The sequence below is a fragment of the Varroa jacobsoni genome, unplaced genomic scaffold (assembly GCF_002532875.2).
Source record: "Varroa jacobsoni isolate VJ856 unplaced genomic scaffold, vjacob_1.0 scaffold_1407, whole genome shotgun sequence".
In the NCBI taxonomy this organism is placed as follows: domain Eukaryota; kingdom Metazoa; phylum Arthropoda; class Arachnida; order Mesostigmata; family Varroidae; genus Varroa; species Varroa jacobsoni.
Window position 1 is genome coordinate 164,677 of NW_019214309.1, and position 13,886 is coordinate 178,562.

At 37.9% G+C, this 13,886-nt stretch overlaps 3 protein-coding genes across 5 annotated transcripts in view; 2 read left to right on the plus strand and 1 right to left on the minus strand.

Annotated features, from left to right (window-relative positions):
- Nucleotides 1–293: 293 nt before the first annotated feature.
- On the plus strand, nucleotides 294–11,340 carry Cdc27 (cell division cycle protein 27). The gene is made up of 12 exons (XM_022849507.2): nucleotides 294–549; nucleotides 2,922–3,081; nucleotides 3,336–3,472; nucleotides 3,712–4,146; nucleotides 4,419–4,642; nucleotides 5,894–6,103; nucleotides 6,402–6,705; nucleotides 7,079–7,397; nucleotides 7,757–7,980; nucleotides 8,207–8,415; nucleotides 8,946–9,325; nucleotides 9,551–11,340. The coding sequence occupies exons 1-12, from the start codon at nucleotides 526–528 to the stop codon at nucleotides 9,637–9,639; spliced, it is 2,715 nt and encodes a 904-aa protein (XP_022705242.1). The 5' UTR covers nucleotides 294–525; the 3' UTR covers nucleotides 9,640–11,340.
- The window catches only part of LOC111269710 (uncharacterized), a 50,543-nt gene continuing 40,733 nt past the window's right edge, over nucleotides 4,077–13,886 (minus strand). Inside the window, exon 5 of the transcript XR_015314675.1 lies at nucleotides 4,077–4,161. The gene's annotated coding sequence lies outside the window, so the exon portion shown is untranslated. The remainder of the gene's footprint in view (nucleotides 4,162–13,886) is intronic.
- Nucleotides 12,924–13,886, plus strand: part of LOC111269707 (ectonucleoside triphosphate diphosphohydrolase 5) — a 12,972-nt gene continuing 12,009 nt past the window's right edge. The window contains exon 1 of one of the 3 annotated variants that reach the window (XM_022849512.2): nucleotides 12,924–13,003. Coding sequence is in view for 1 of the 3 variants with exons in the window: in XM_022849509.2 (XP_022705244.1) it covers nucleotides 13,122–13,169 (48 nt within the window). In the remaining 2 variants the exon portion in view is untranslated. The other 2 variants (XM_086972203.1, XM_022849509.2) reach the window with 2 other exon arrangements.

A 13,886-nucleotide genomic window follows, 5' to 3' on the forward strand; every position in this document is an offset into this window, starting at 1 on the left:
AAATACAAAACAAATCGATCCCTCTGTGGTACTTTTGATTACCGGGTCTCTGTGGGAACTGGGAATCCTTTCAATTAAATCTCATAGATGTTTAGTTTAAGTCTTACGTAGGCATTTAGTGTTTCGTGTTATGAAAGAGATAGAACGAATTACTTGAAAGAATTTAATCGCTTTAGCGCTAGCTGACTAAGATCGTGCTATGTTTTCATTCGAGTGTGGTACGTTTTGTGATTCGCCGCTATAGTGGCCAATGGGTAGAGAGCAGAACTCCCTATGATCAGACGCAGCAGATATTGTGATGTTCGTTGGGTCGGTTTTTAGCTCATTAATTGGTTGGGTGGGCTACTGCTAATGCTCCTTCTTCGTTTATCCAATAGTAACAGTCGTCCTCCGATATATACAAAACCGACACATACGAAAGCTACAAGATTTTCGTTTGCCATTGCATGTGATTGCTGTGGGTTGTTTTGTGGTGAAATGTTGCTAGTGGGTTTTCGGTGAGCGTAGAAGGTCCCGCTCACCGACATGAGCCCGACGGAGCCTGTTCAGGTCAGTGATAAGATGTGAGGGAAGATTTGCGCAGATCGGATGGTCAACGAAACATGTAGTTTGTCGGGACATTAAGGGCCAATGTCCAAGTATGATGTCGGTGATTGTGTATCTGTACAGAATCATCTAAACCCACACGGAGTCCTAACAATAATAGTGTGCAGCAGAGTGTTAGAATAGGTAACCATTGTCCCATAATGCGATAAGCAAGGGTGCTGTCGTAACCAAAAGTTGGAGCAATTGCGCTGCAGATTAAAAATCTCGACAGGATCAGATCGACTGATGGTAGATTTTATATTAGAATAGTTAGATTTTGTATCTTGTTGTTAGAAGAGATTACATATGGCTGTTGGCAATTTACTTGACGAATAGTATGTTTTACTCGAAAGGCATTCACTAACGTGTTTTTAGACCAAATCAGTACAATGGAGCAAAGTTATCCTGATTCACCTAAAAAGAGAAACGATTTATGGGTAGAACGATGGCAAAAATGGACGAAAGGGAGAACTGAGGTGTACTTCTCAACAAAAAAATACAAATAAGTCTTTTTGGGATAAGAACTAAATAATAAGGAATTTTCACAGAGTTCTGTTAGATACAGCTTAAATGCATATCTTGAATATTGGATGTAAGTGGTCGATCGTTATGCGAAAAATATGATTCCGTCTGATACATTTAATCTATTGCCTGATAGACAAGTGTTGAATCAATTCTGTGATAACGATTGTGTATTCTATCATTGTACATATTTTTTTAGATAGTTGGAATTGCAATATTTTCAACGAAGCAACGTTAAAATTGTTTATAGGTGAAACAAAAGAATCTCGTCGAATGAAGGGTATTTGGCTAAGTGCGTTTGCCTACCTTTGTAATAATGGACATATTTCAGTATTTTCAGTGATGATTATTCACTCAACTATTGTAAACATACTATGACCCTCTTGCGCATTGGAATAATAATGTCAATGAGCTCAGTTGTTTGTGATTAAAAATCTTATTCAATTTTTAGCAAATCAGAACGTAATTTGTGCGTATTTAAATATTTGTTTTTTCATTAGGTTGATAATTACTGGTATGGGTTAGCTGATATTGTCTTCTGCAAATGCTGTCTATAAATGCAATTGTTCCACGTTAAGTTTAAAAATCCGCAAAGTAGCTGGCTAATCTAGTGAATCTACTTATCAAGTTTAATAGCAAGGATTGCTCATAAGCAAGAATTGCAAAAATCGATTGACGGTTATTATACCGTGAATTTCTGTGCCAGCTTTTCTTGCAGATTAAGTGTCTTCCGTACAAGGATTGAAATTACTTCCTGACAACCATGTATCCATGGTACCTTTTCATGCGCAAATTACGTTATAGTTTACGAATAAATCGTTTCTTTAATAATTGACTTGAACAGATTGTTTATTTTTTTAAGAACGTGAAACCTGAATTAGTGTTTACAAAAAAGTAACATGCATTTGTTGCTTAGAAGGCTTCATGTTTGCGAAATCTAATAGGCTATTTTATATTACGAAGACTTAGTTTACCTATCACAGTTTACCTTGAGGTGCCTGGACTCTTGATAATCTTAGAAAGCTTTGGCGAGCCACACTGCGCGTAAATATTACTGGTTACCTAAAAATTATTTAGGTTACTATTTGAGATGAGAAGTAAGAATACCTATTTGACATGAAATATTAAATTGGGTTGACTTGTATAAGTTGTAGCAAAGTACTAAAAGAAATTTTTATTTGTGCAACATAAAGTATCTATGATAATAGAGAGAATAAAAATGATAAGATTTTTGTTATTTGCTAGGTTATGCACAGATTGCTGTAGGTGTCTTAATAAAAACTGCATAAAAGCTATTAAAGAGGTCGACGTGCCGAACTAGAAACTTCTCTGTGTGTGGCTAATGTGTGTGAAAAAGATATATCTAATAAATCTAATTTCTATTTACCTACAGCCTTGCGAGGTCTCCATGGTGCCAGCACTACTATTAGAATTAAATGAAATATGTATAAAGTAAAAGAAGTTCCTCTACACTTAAGTATAATTAAGTACATATCTGACCGCGACTAATAATTTTAATAGTTAATTCTATTGATCCATCATAATGCTACTATTTCTACGTAGACAAAAGTATTAAAAACACTCTTTCCTAAGTTACCCTAAACTAATTCATTGGACATCAAACTATTAAGAACTGCTTTCGTAACGTTGAACAACATGTATGAGGCTAAACTTGGGTTTCAGAAGTGAAGTAAATGATCCGTTATTTGAAATTATTGATTATGCACTCATTACAAGTCAGTAATGTAGAACGTTATATCGGCATAATATACGAGAATAATCAACGTTATCGCTGATTTTTTTTATCTTAATAGGCGGCCATTTGGCAATGCCTGAATCAGCACAAATTAGACGACGCTATTTTCCTGTCGGAGAGATTACATGCAGAACTTCACTCCGACGAGTCACTATTTCTACTTGGAACGTCATACTACAGGGCGGGGCGCCTCAAGGCCACGAAAATTTTGCTTAACGGTAAGTTCATTAGCTTTTATAGCTCATGTTGTTATCTTTTATATATTCAATTAATTGGTTAGGAATAATATATTTATTTATAGCTGTTAATATGTTTAATCCTAATTTAATGCATTGATGCGCTTTTTAGAGCTCAATAAGTGATGGGAATAATAATTATGGACCTAAATGTTGCATGTTTTTAGGAAGTAAATAAAAAGGTGCAGAAAGATAATTTACGGTAACGCTGTTATTGTAAAATTCGATATTTTTAGAGTCAAGCCATCCGCAATGTCGTTACTTATTAGCTCGGTGCTGTTTGGAGCTAAATGACCTCGTGAAGGCCGAGCAAGCCCTAACAGGCAGTGTGCCTTTCACCACGGATCAAGATGTTGTGGAAAATGTCTGCAAGGTTGGAACACTTCTCTAGATCGTTACGTTTACGTTGCCACTTTTTTTGTTTTATTATTATTATTATTATTTTGCTGTATATAAGTTGTGCGTACTGGTTACAGGCATGCGAAAAACGAATCTCTAGCTATTCAAAAACATTTAAAATGGGCTGCTGGGATTTCCCTTTATTCAGACACAATATGCTGTACGTGCCTTCTATAAAAACACTGATTGAGTTTATGCTTGTTATTTACTCAGGTTTTCGGAGATAACGCGTCATTTGCCTTGAGTCTTCTGGGCGAAATATACGCAAGCACACGGCGAACCACACGAGCCGTCGAGGCCTATCAGGCATGTCTGAGGCTCAATCCAACTCTGTGGTCAGCGTTCGAAGCGTTAGTCGGGCTCGGCCTTCGACCGGATCCGGCGCGGTTGTTCTCACTTGGGAATAACGATCTCGTTCTGAATAGCCTTGTGTCAACTCCGTCAACAGCCCACTCTCCTGTGGCGGCAGCTACGCCAGCCGGTTGGGCAATCCATAATCATGGAACGAACTGCGGAAGTAACGTCTTACATTGCAAAGACAATGTCAACTCATCAACCACAAACACCACAGCCCAAGCCGGCGGCGGCGGGCATTCTATCAGCCATATCCACAGAGATAGCAACACTGACTCTACCGTCGACCTCAATGTGAGTGCCTGTATACTTGAATATAAATACGAATTGAAGTTAGTATTTTGATTTCTGACTAAACAATGATCAAATGGTAGTAAAATTGGTAACCAGCTAAAATCTTTTTCGATTTCCACAGCATTAGCAAAAACCAGTCCAATCTTCTCATACTACAATAGCTGATTTACTCGATCATGTTTACTGATGGCGGTTGTGTTGTACCTTTCTAAATTCTCTTCTCAGATTTGTTAAAGCGTCACAATAGCAAAACTGTATCTTTCGTTTTGCAGTCAACTGTGATAACAACAAGTGGCGACATGTCTGGCGTTAAGGAGTTTACTCCAGATCCTTCTGGTACGTCTGGAGGACTTAGCCTGGGGATGGGTGGAGGTGTCGTTTTAATTAATCCCCAGACACCTCTCATACATTCTGCAGCTCCCACGCCAATACGGGCAACACGGCTGCATCATGGCGAGACGAGAGGACATCATCACGTTACACCTGCTACACCAATGTTAGTATTGGTTTCATATCCTAGCCAAAGAAATATGTCGGGGCAAGGTAGAAGTTAGGCTTACAGTTATGGAAAAAACATAGGCTAATAGTTGGGGCTGACGTTGAAAGCAGGTAGGTTAACATATGTTAGTATGCAAAGAATGTATATATTATATGGTGCGCGAATGTTTTGTGAATTAATCACCTTAGAATGATGGGTCCACAATTCTTATTTTTCATAATTATAATCACAGCATGACAGGAAATGGTTCTGTAGAGTTTCGTGTCACTATTGATCTATTGATATGGTTCATAGATTAATGTGCTTATATGGTTAGATTTTAGTATATAGTATTTTCAGATGAGATTATCCATTGAAAATCTTTTTTTAAAACGGGACTTGTTGTTTCTTAGGCACAACACCATATGTCGCTCTTAGACCTACAAAAAACACTGTACATACAGTTACATACAGAATGAAGAAGGTCCACTTGTTCACAGTTGTTACAAGAACGGAAGCTTAAAATAAACACAGCAAGCTTAAGCTAATAAATACAGCATGGCAACTTAATTTGACAGAAGCGTCGCGACGTATATGTATCACTGTAACTAAGCCTCGATGTCGCCCAAGCTAAAATCATTATAATGGCTAAAGAATATTTACGACCATTCATTCGATTGTGGTTACCCAGTTTGATGACGCCATCACTGCGAATAGTGTCACGTTCAAATAACTGCCACCTGCACTCGCTTCTTTGCATCTAAATAATTGTAAGCTTGTATTTTCTGATACCATAAGTCTAATTTTAATACCCATCCATTATATATGCTATTATATAATATACTATTTCATAGTATAATGTAGCTGCATCACGTTCCGATTTTATTTTCTCTACCCACACGGAGTCATTGGATTTTCTAGCTACCTAAAATTGGATTCATTAACGATCGTATGTCCAGAGAAATCACCTTTAAGATAGTCATTTAATGAGACCAAGATGTTTGGAACAATCTTTACAATAACCTGAAAAATAGACCCGACACAAAGACATATAATTTGAATTCACCTATATCAAATATTTTCTTTAATCTAAAAGAAAGTCTCTTATTGGAATGGGATTTACAAAACTAGAAGAATACAAGTGAGATTTATATTTCGATCTGTCTAATATTGAAAAAGTCAGATCTTTGTTACCTTTTTGCAGATTGTTCTTAAACAAGAAGGCAACACGTTATGTGATATTTAAGTTGATTCATTGCTATGAATTAGGTTCGGAAGTATGCAGCCGGTGTCTCAATTGGTGTTTACCAGTCCGGAGGCGATGGGACCTCCAGGAACGCCATTCGTTGTTCCCACGCAAGGTGACCGAGCCCCCTCAGTGCAAACCCCTGATGTAGGCGAGGTGGCTCCATTAAAACGAACCAAGAAAATTAATCAATTCTTTGGGCAGAGCACCAGTAATAACAATGCACAGACTCCGTAAGTTGAAAACTACAGACGTAACACTATTATTAACTTGATATACCAAGCCAGGTAATTTTTCATAGCGCGAAGTAGTTTATTTGTACTTCGGTAACACTAATTTTTGTAATTATAATTTATATTCCTGGACCATGTAGGATTTATTTTGAAAATATCTTATTGTGAAAAAAAGATATTATACCATGTCTTGCGTTATGTAATTTGGTGTGTATGTGGGCTTTTACTTTGTTAAAAATCTGTCAAAGTGAATTTTCTTTAAAGGACAGAAATCTCATCAAGTCATTATTTTTTGCAGAACTAATACGAATCCACTGACTCCCCGTCGATCGACGCGACTGTTTACGTCTAATTCGATCAAAGAAAATACAACAAAAACAGCTACATCCCCAAGAAGTGCCCGTATCTTGCTCTCATCCAATCGAACACCAAGCAAAAAATCTAAATCACCTGCGCCTGCTTCCGAAAAAACTAAAAGCTCTCCGGAACCTATTGGAAACATGGTCGAAGAGCTGAACAAGGCTAACGACGCTCTAACCCTGCAGCTGAGCGTAACTCAAATGCAAAGAAGCTCTCTCAATGGGCTGATGCAACTTCTACAGGTATAAATGTCGAACGTAACTTATAAATTCGTACCTGTGGCATATTAAATACATTAGTTAAGGTATCAAAAATTCATCACCAAATTAAGGACCCCTTTCGTTAAGGAAAACACGATTCCGGCTGAAGGGAAATCCAATTTGTAAAATCTGGTTGTATGGTACGAGTGATTGCCGTATGTTAATTCTGTTCACTGCACCCAGATTGTAGATGCAACTTTCAACTTTTCTTGTATTTGGCCTGCGACAATTTTAGCTTGGCAATTACTTTCAAAAACGTCACGGAAAGCTTGAATAGGTATATAGATGTTTCTATTCTTTAAAAAGGGATACAAGATACTCAATATTCGATTCAATTTTGTTTTATTAATTTCAGTCTCTGGCTCGTGCTTTTCTTCAGCTGGGTGATTTTCGATGCCGTGCTGCCGTTTCGTCGTTAACGAGTTTACCTCCACACCAGTTCGAGACAGGTTACGTCCTTTCGTTACTGGGTCAAGCATATTTTGAACTGCGTGACTATGAACGCTGTAACGAAACGTTTGAACATATGATGAAATTGTTCCCCTTTCACCTTAATGGGCTCGAACTCTATTCAAGTTCATTATGGCATAAAATGGCGGAAAAGAAGCTCAGCTACCTCGCGCAGACGTTGGTTGAACTTGAACCAAATGCGCCTCAAACGTTGTGTGCATTAGGTGAGATAATACACAAACGCGAACATCTAAACTGACTTGTCGCTAATGGGAAATATTTGATAGCTGACAACAATGTGCGCGCTGGCACTAAGCGTGCTTCGCAAGCACGTGCAGTGAGTTAAAGTACGCATTACGTACTTGATAGTGATGAGGTGACCCGATTAAACAAATTGCTTTACCATTTATTTGCCCGCTTAAGATTGTTTTATTTATCGTAACCCCCGATTCTTACTTGTGACATGATGTGATCCTATAATTAAACATACATAATAAATATATTTAACATAGATTTATTTCTGTTCCAATATTGTTATGGATAGGAAATATAGGTTTTGTTAATTGAATACTTACATTTTCAGGAAATTGTTTTTCACGTCAGAAATTACATAGCCAAGCTGTTGAGCAGTTAGAGAAGGCATGCCGGTTGCATCCTCGGTTCCAGTATGCATTCACATTGCTAGGACATGAATATGCGAACAATGAGGAACTTGAAAAGGCCATGCAAGTTTACCGAAGAGCCTTAGCTGTAAATGCAAATTCTTATCTCGTTTGGAGCGGACTTGCCAGCGTCTACATGAAGCAAGTTAGTGCCTGGCTGGATCAGCACGTTCCAATCATATTGAACTGGATCTAATTTTAACCAACGTTCCATTAACCGTAGCAAAGATGGTAGCTGCCAATATTTGTAGTGGACTAAGTTCTGGTTATACATTACACATTTATTACATCTCTTAATAGAATACTAACAAATTCTACTGGTAGAATCTAACATTTAAGGCTGTTGCATGGTTGCTTGTTAAAATATTCAGGAACAGTATTCAATTAGCGAAGGCCATTGGCGAAAGGCGATCCAGCTTAACCCCGAGAACCCAACTCTGCTGGTACATCTCGGAGTCGCTCTTCATCAGCAGAGCAAATCCGCCGAGGCTGTACGCGTACTCTCCCGAGCAATTCACCTAGAACCTAAGTTCGCCTTAGCTAAGTTTCACCGAGCCACTTCATATTTAGCCATGGACAAGTAAGTACCTAGTTATCTAACTATAAAAAGGAAGTCAGAACAAAGCGCTACCAATACAATGTTCACGACTATGTTTTAATATTGAATTATATGGGGAGACACTAGTCTTAATTGGCTGCGACCGATTGTGACACGGCTTTTTTAATGCGTTCTTTACATAATAATCATTAACTGCACCGTGATCATCGTCACACAAAGCGCATAATATGTACATCATCTTATAATAATTTCAAGTTTTATCTTCCTACTACTCAAGCTACAGCGCTCCACGCATGTACAAAACGTTTTCGTGGCGGTTCAAGGGAAACTTCTCTTCATACAAATTTTGGAAACACGTGTGAGCAGGTAGACTTTCTGGTAGAGCAGGCAGAGACAGGTAGAGCAAATAGTTTGTTTCTGCGGTAAAGCTTAATAGTCGTAATGGACAGAACTCAAGACGTTTGTGTAAACAGAAAACTGTGGACATATGAAACTAATGATAGGTTAAATTGCTGTACTTTTTCCTTCAAATATCTCATTTTATTCGATAGGTGCCAGGAGGCGTTAAGCGATCTACACGAGCTGCGAACAATCGCCCCTCATGAGTCAATGGTTTATTATCTCCTTGGTAAGGTGTACAAGAAGCTTGGAAAAGAGCACCTGGCGCTTATGAACCTTTCAAGAGCCACAGATATGGACCCAAGGGGTGTGTACACCCAGATCAAGGAGTCGCTCGACCCAGTCCGGGAAAGCGGAGCTGGCGGTCGCACAGACCAATCGGAAGGTGGTGGCAGTATTAGTCCGGGCCAGACAAGTACCCCAATTAGCGGGTCTGGCGGCCAAATTGGGGGAGGCCATGTAGAAGGTCCTGGTCATCACTCAGCGGCCACCCCGCAGGGCCACACCCATAGCAGGCATCCTCACTCGCCTGGTGAGTGAGTCCTATCGGAAAAAGTATTCATTTTTCTACATCGACGTTAATCTGTTGTACTGCAGTGAACAAATAACCCTTCTTATTGTATTCTGCGTTTAGTATGTGTCAGTTATTTGCTAAAAATTCAAAGAGTATTATAATTAGTTACCAGCGAGCTCATGTAGTTTTTATATGTTGATTGGAAACATTCTATTGACGTGCCGTATTTTATCTTTATTCTAGATTTGGCTCGTGAGTTTGCCTTGCGTGGAGCAGATTCCATGATCGCTGCTGAGTCCGAACTAAATATGGAGAGCGACGACAGTTTCTAGAGAAGGATCCGTCGGCAGTGAGCGGTGGATGGGCACACACCAGTCATAAATATTGCGCTTATTATTATTGCTATAGCTGTCAATTAGTGGTTTGGTGGCTTGATAGATGTTACTATTTAGTGCATTTCAAGGACTATGAGAATTTGTGAAGTATTAGAACGGAGATAATACTACAGTAAGGTAGCCCGCCCTACGGGGAGATCGGAGCAAAACCCCATAAGCGCCAATACAAGCCTCATCATATATAAGAAGAGCAACTAAGTCTAGTTAAAAAAAAAGATGTACGTGGCATTCTGAAAGATGAGAGAGAGAAAGCGAGAGAGAGATTGATCTATTATCGGAGCCGAACAAATTCGATTTGGTCGGACAGAGTTACATCACTCAAAACTATTAAGTATGAAGTAAAATGTCTCTGATTCTGGGTAACTGGGGGGTTACCAAATTTTAACGCGTAGTTCAAGACATAATGAATCGATGATGGGGTTGGGAAAGTTGTAGGTAGCTTGAAGCAAATAAATCAGATATCACTATTGTGTTGGTCAGTTTCGGCTTGCGTAAAGCTACTGAAAATATGTATTAGCTATGGGATAGAAAAGCTATTCTGAACGATTAGCAATAGACAGTGGTATATATGGATACGTACTGAAATTCAGTTGGTTTAGCATTGTTGGAATTGATTAATTTCAGTTCTCAAAAAAATTGGAAGAAAAATAGACATGATTATTACTTGAATGCATGTGTACATATACCTAAGCTATAACTAACTATAGGAAAACTATTTAAAAATAAAATATAACAGAGGAAGACCGCAGAAATAATAAAAAGGTAATTTTATATATATATATATATATATATATATATATATATATATATATATATGCAATGGATAGGATAGAGGATGCATATATATTAAGAAACAATAATAATTATGATCGTAAGAGTAATAAAGCTAATTATTATAGGAATTTATAGGAAGCCAAAGTTACGAGCTATAACTAGTGCAACCAGCAGCTGCTCGACAAAGATTAAATCTTCCCAACGTGCGATAAAAGTTGTGCCCCGTCTGAAAATAAAATGACAAAGCTCATTTAAATCTAAAAAATATCGTCGAAAAAATCTTACCATGGTGAAATAGGTAAACGAAATACGAATTGGTAGAATAAAACGTGATATATCTGGTGAACGCCGCGAGAGGTGAAGTAATTATATAATAATAAAGACAGATTTGTTGACCGAAAAGAGAAAACGCGTAATGCAAAAGGAAACGAAAACCATATATATGCATAGTTATTAAATAATAAAAAATATATATATTAGTTATGTGTGCGGAGTTATAATATGAGAAATGTATATGTAAGGCAAGAGACGTACTGCGGTCAATCCCGACGTGAACGATGTGAAAATGACAGGGATGGTAAATAGCAAGGATCGGTTTTCCCTGGCTGCGATTGGCTTAGAATTATGTAGAAACAACAGAACAGAATGGCCGTACGAGCCTTAGGCAGCAAAATTAGAAAAAAGGCGATTCGAAGTGTTAGAGAATGCTGAGAAGGACACTGATGTAGGTATCTACGAGCAGAAGTAGCACAAAGTCAGCGCAAAGGCAGTTAAAATTTACTTAATCATGATTGATATGACAGTGATGGTGACATTCAAGGCATCAATAATAGTACTAATAAAATGAGCAAAAAGAACACGGGACATCTGTGTTATAACTGAAAAACTAATTAATGACATACGCCTGTAATTTCTCAAGGTCTTTGATGTTAAGTATAGTATAGATTACTAGCTGATGAGGTTAAAAACAGGTTTTTTGTTACGACACCGTCAACCATAATGTGCGACGATGCCAAACCATAGCGTTTAGAAGTGTCGATATTTTTATGGATGATAGGCCTTGTCCAAGAGGTGCAAACGTAACCACCAACATTATTATATGAAGACCGATTAAATAATTAGAGTACCTAATCGTATGGAATTATAATATGACATTAAGAGCATTTGATGTTATAATATATTAGTTTGCTTAAAATAACGCTGAGATTAGCAAAGCATACTCAGAAAGTCTAACTAATGGTAATCAAACTGAACTTCTGGGTTTGTAGGTAAGAGATATTACAAGTTAGTCCATGCTGGTAAGTAGTATCACAGTGTAATTCTAGTTGGCGACCTTCAGAAGATCTGGCTTGAGTCACGTTGGTGGTAATTAAAGCTGTTAGTAATTTCTAAGAACTGTGTCAAGTTAAAGGAGTATCTGTTGATAATAAATGTTCTTACTATGATAATCTCGACGATAGAGTTGATTTGAGGGTAGATTGAGTGGCTCGAGGTGGTAAATATATTAAAAAATAGCACAACCTGTTTAGTGCTAAGACGTCAAAATAAAATGAGCTATCTTCCTTCCATAACGGAAAAGATAAAGTAACTAAATTATCATTTATAATAAGTGTTGTAAAAGAATATATCATAACGTAAGTATATTCTGGTACAAAACTAAAACTAGCTCAATAACTGAATGGCTGACACGGTCCTCTTATCAACAGAATCTTCTTAAGTGACGTTGATGGTCTGACCATTTTTTAATTGTCCAATAAAGACAGGTTTTACAGCATTGCGCAGCAAAGGTTTTTAACTGAACCAAGTGAAATAGAAAGCCTATCGATCGTGTTATTGGATTTACGTTCTGCCGAGCCTATAGAAAGACAAAATATTTGTGGTTGGGTCGCTTGCAGAGTAGGTATTTACCATTTTGCATCTGGCATCGTAGCTATCAAGCTATGATGGCAGATCCAAAAACCCTTTTGCGGCTAAAGTAATAAAAAACTGCTAAGAAACAGTTTTCTAATGTTTTAACAGTATAAAAAAATACGGACACCCATCCTAACATAAAACGAGTCTCATAATACGTTACTTAGACCTTAATGTGCTATATTGTAATGTATGCCTAGATCTATTATTTTATAATAAATTGTAGTTTTTAACAATTCTCAGAACAGTTGAGTATATGTGGCTACAATATATTTAAAAAAAAGTTTCGACCCTGGGACAAATGGAAGGGCATTTGTGAGGCTTGTTGACAATAGTGTAAACAAGTACCATCGTCATTCTTAGCGTCAGTGTTTCTGACCCTTTACTGCTGTTTTCGTCGTTCCAGACTTTGATCACTAATCGAAGTATTAATAATTATTATCACTAATATATTCTATATTAGTTATACATAATCCTAATGGCTCTCAGAGCACCCTGTGTCGGTTCCACTCAGTCAAACCATCCAATTGTAAATGGCGACACCCAACCGTGAACCAGACCGCAGAATATGTCAGCTAAAAAGCGGTAGTAGCGAACGTATTGTTATTACTTAAAGGTAGATAGCATTATGTCTGGGGTAGTGTGGTGATGGAGTCATTATGATAGCGGTGGAGTAGGGCTGGTCATTAAATGTCCTATGTTCCTATATACGAAAATATGCCCCACTTGTCAGGATGGCTCAGCTAAGACGGCGTCTTGCCTTCACGGCTCCGCGCCTTGAGGTAGGATTATTTATGTTATATTACTGCACTACTATCTTCGTCACGGTGCAATGGGAACACCCTTGCTTAGTAAACCAAGGGACATGTGAGGTTTAAGTTCGATACCGAGGGTAGACACATTTCATTTCGTGCCTGGAGCGAGCCGTGTAAAGCACTGCCTAACGGCAGTTCCGGACGTACAAATCGAAGCTTTTAGTACTAAACTACTACATACTTCAACTTAATCGCCATATATATTACATGGTCCCACTGAATCGAATGTCTAGCCGTCATCCTGACCGACAATTTGTATTCAGACGCCCATATTTCTACACTCCAGCTGATGACAGAAGGTTAAATTCCATTTGACTTCTTGCCGAAGTCGACTGTGATGCTGATGATGGTTTCATGGGTTCGTGGCTATAAGCAGCAGTGTTACTGAAGCATTGTGTCTCTAGAAACGAGCATACGGGTGAACGTGTGTGTGTGTGTGTGTATTTGTGAATGATGAAGCAAATGAGGTTAAAATTAATTCAGAACCTCTCGTACGTGGCTAAATAAGTTATCTCAGTGAATCTTCGTGCACAAGCTGTTTTATTAAATATTTAGTATTTAGTATAATAGAAGCAGTAAAATTCAGTATTTCTTATTGAAACCGATCGGTAGTATTTTTCAGTTTTATTTTATATTTTTAACTGTGGAATCCACATGCTAATCGTCCTAATGCTAATAATATAT

Coding starts and splice junctions, on each gene's coding strand:
- Cdc27 (XM_022849507.2), top strand. CDS start 526: ATGAGCCCGACGGAGCCTGTTCAG. Junction 4,643..5,893: donor GTTACACCTGCTACACCAAT/GTTAGTATTGGT, acceptor GCTATGAATTAG/GTTCGGAAGTATGCAGCCGG. Junction 9,326..9,550: donor CAGGCATCCTCACTCGCCTG/GTGAGTGAGTCC, acceptor TCTTTATTCTAG/ATTTGGCTCGTGAGTTTGCC.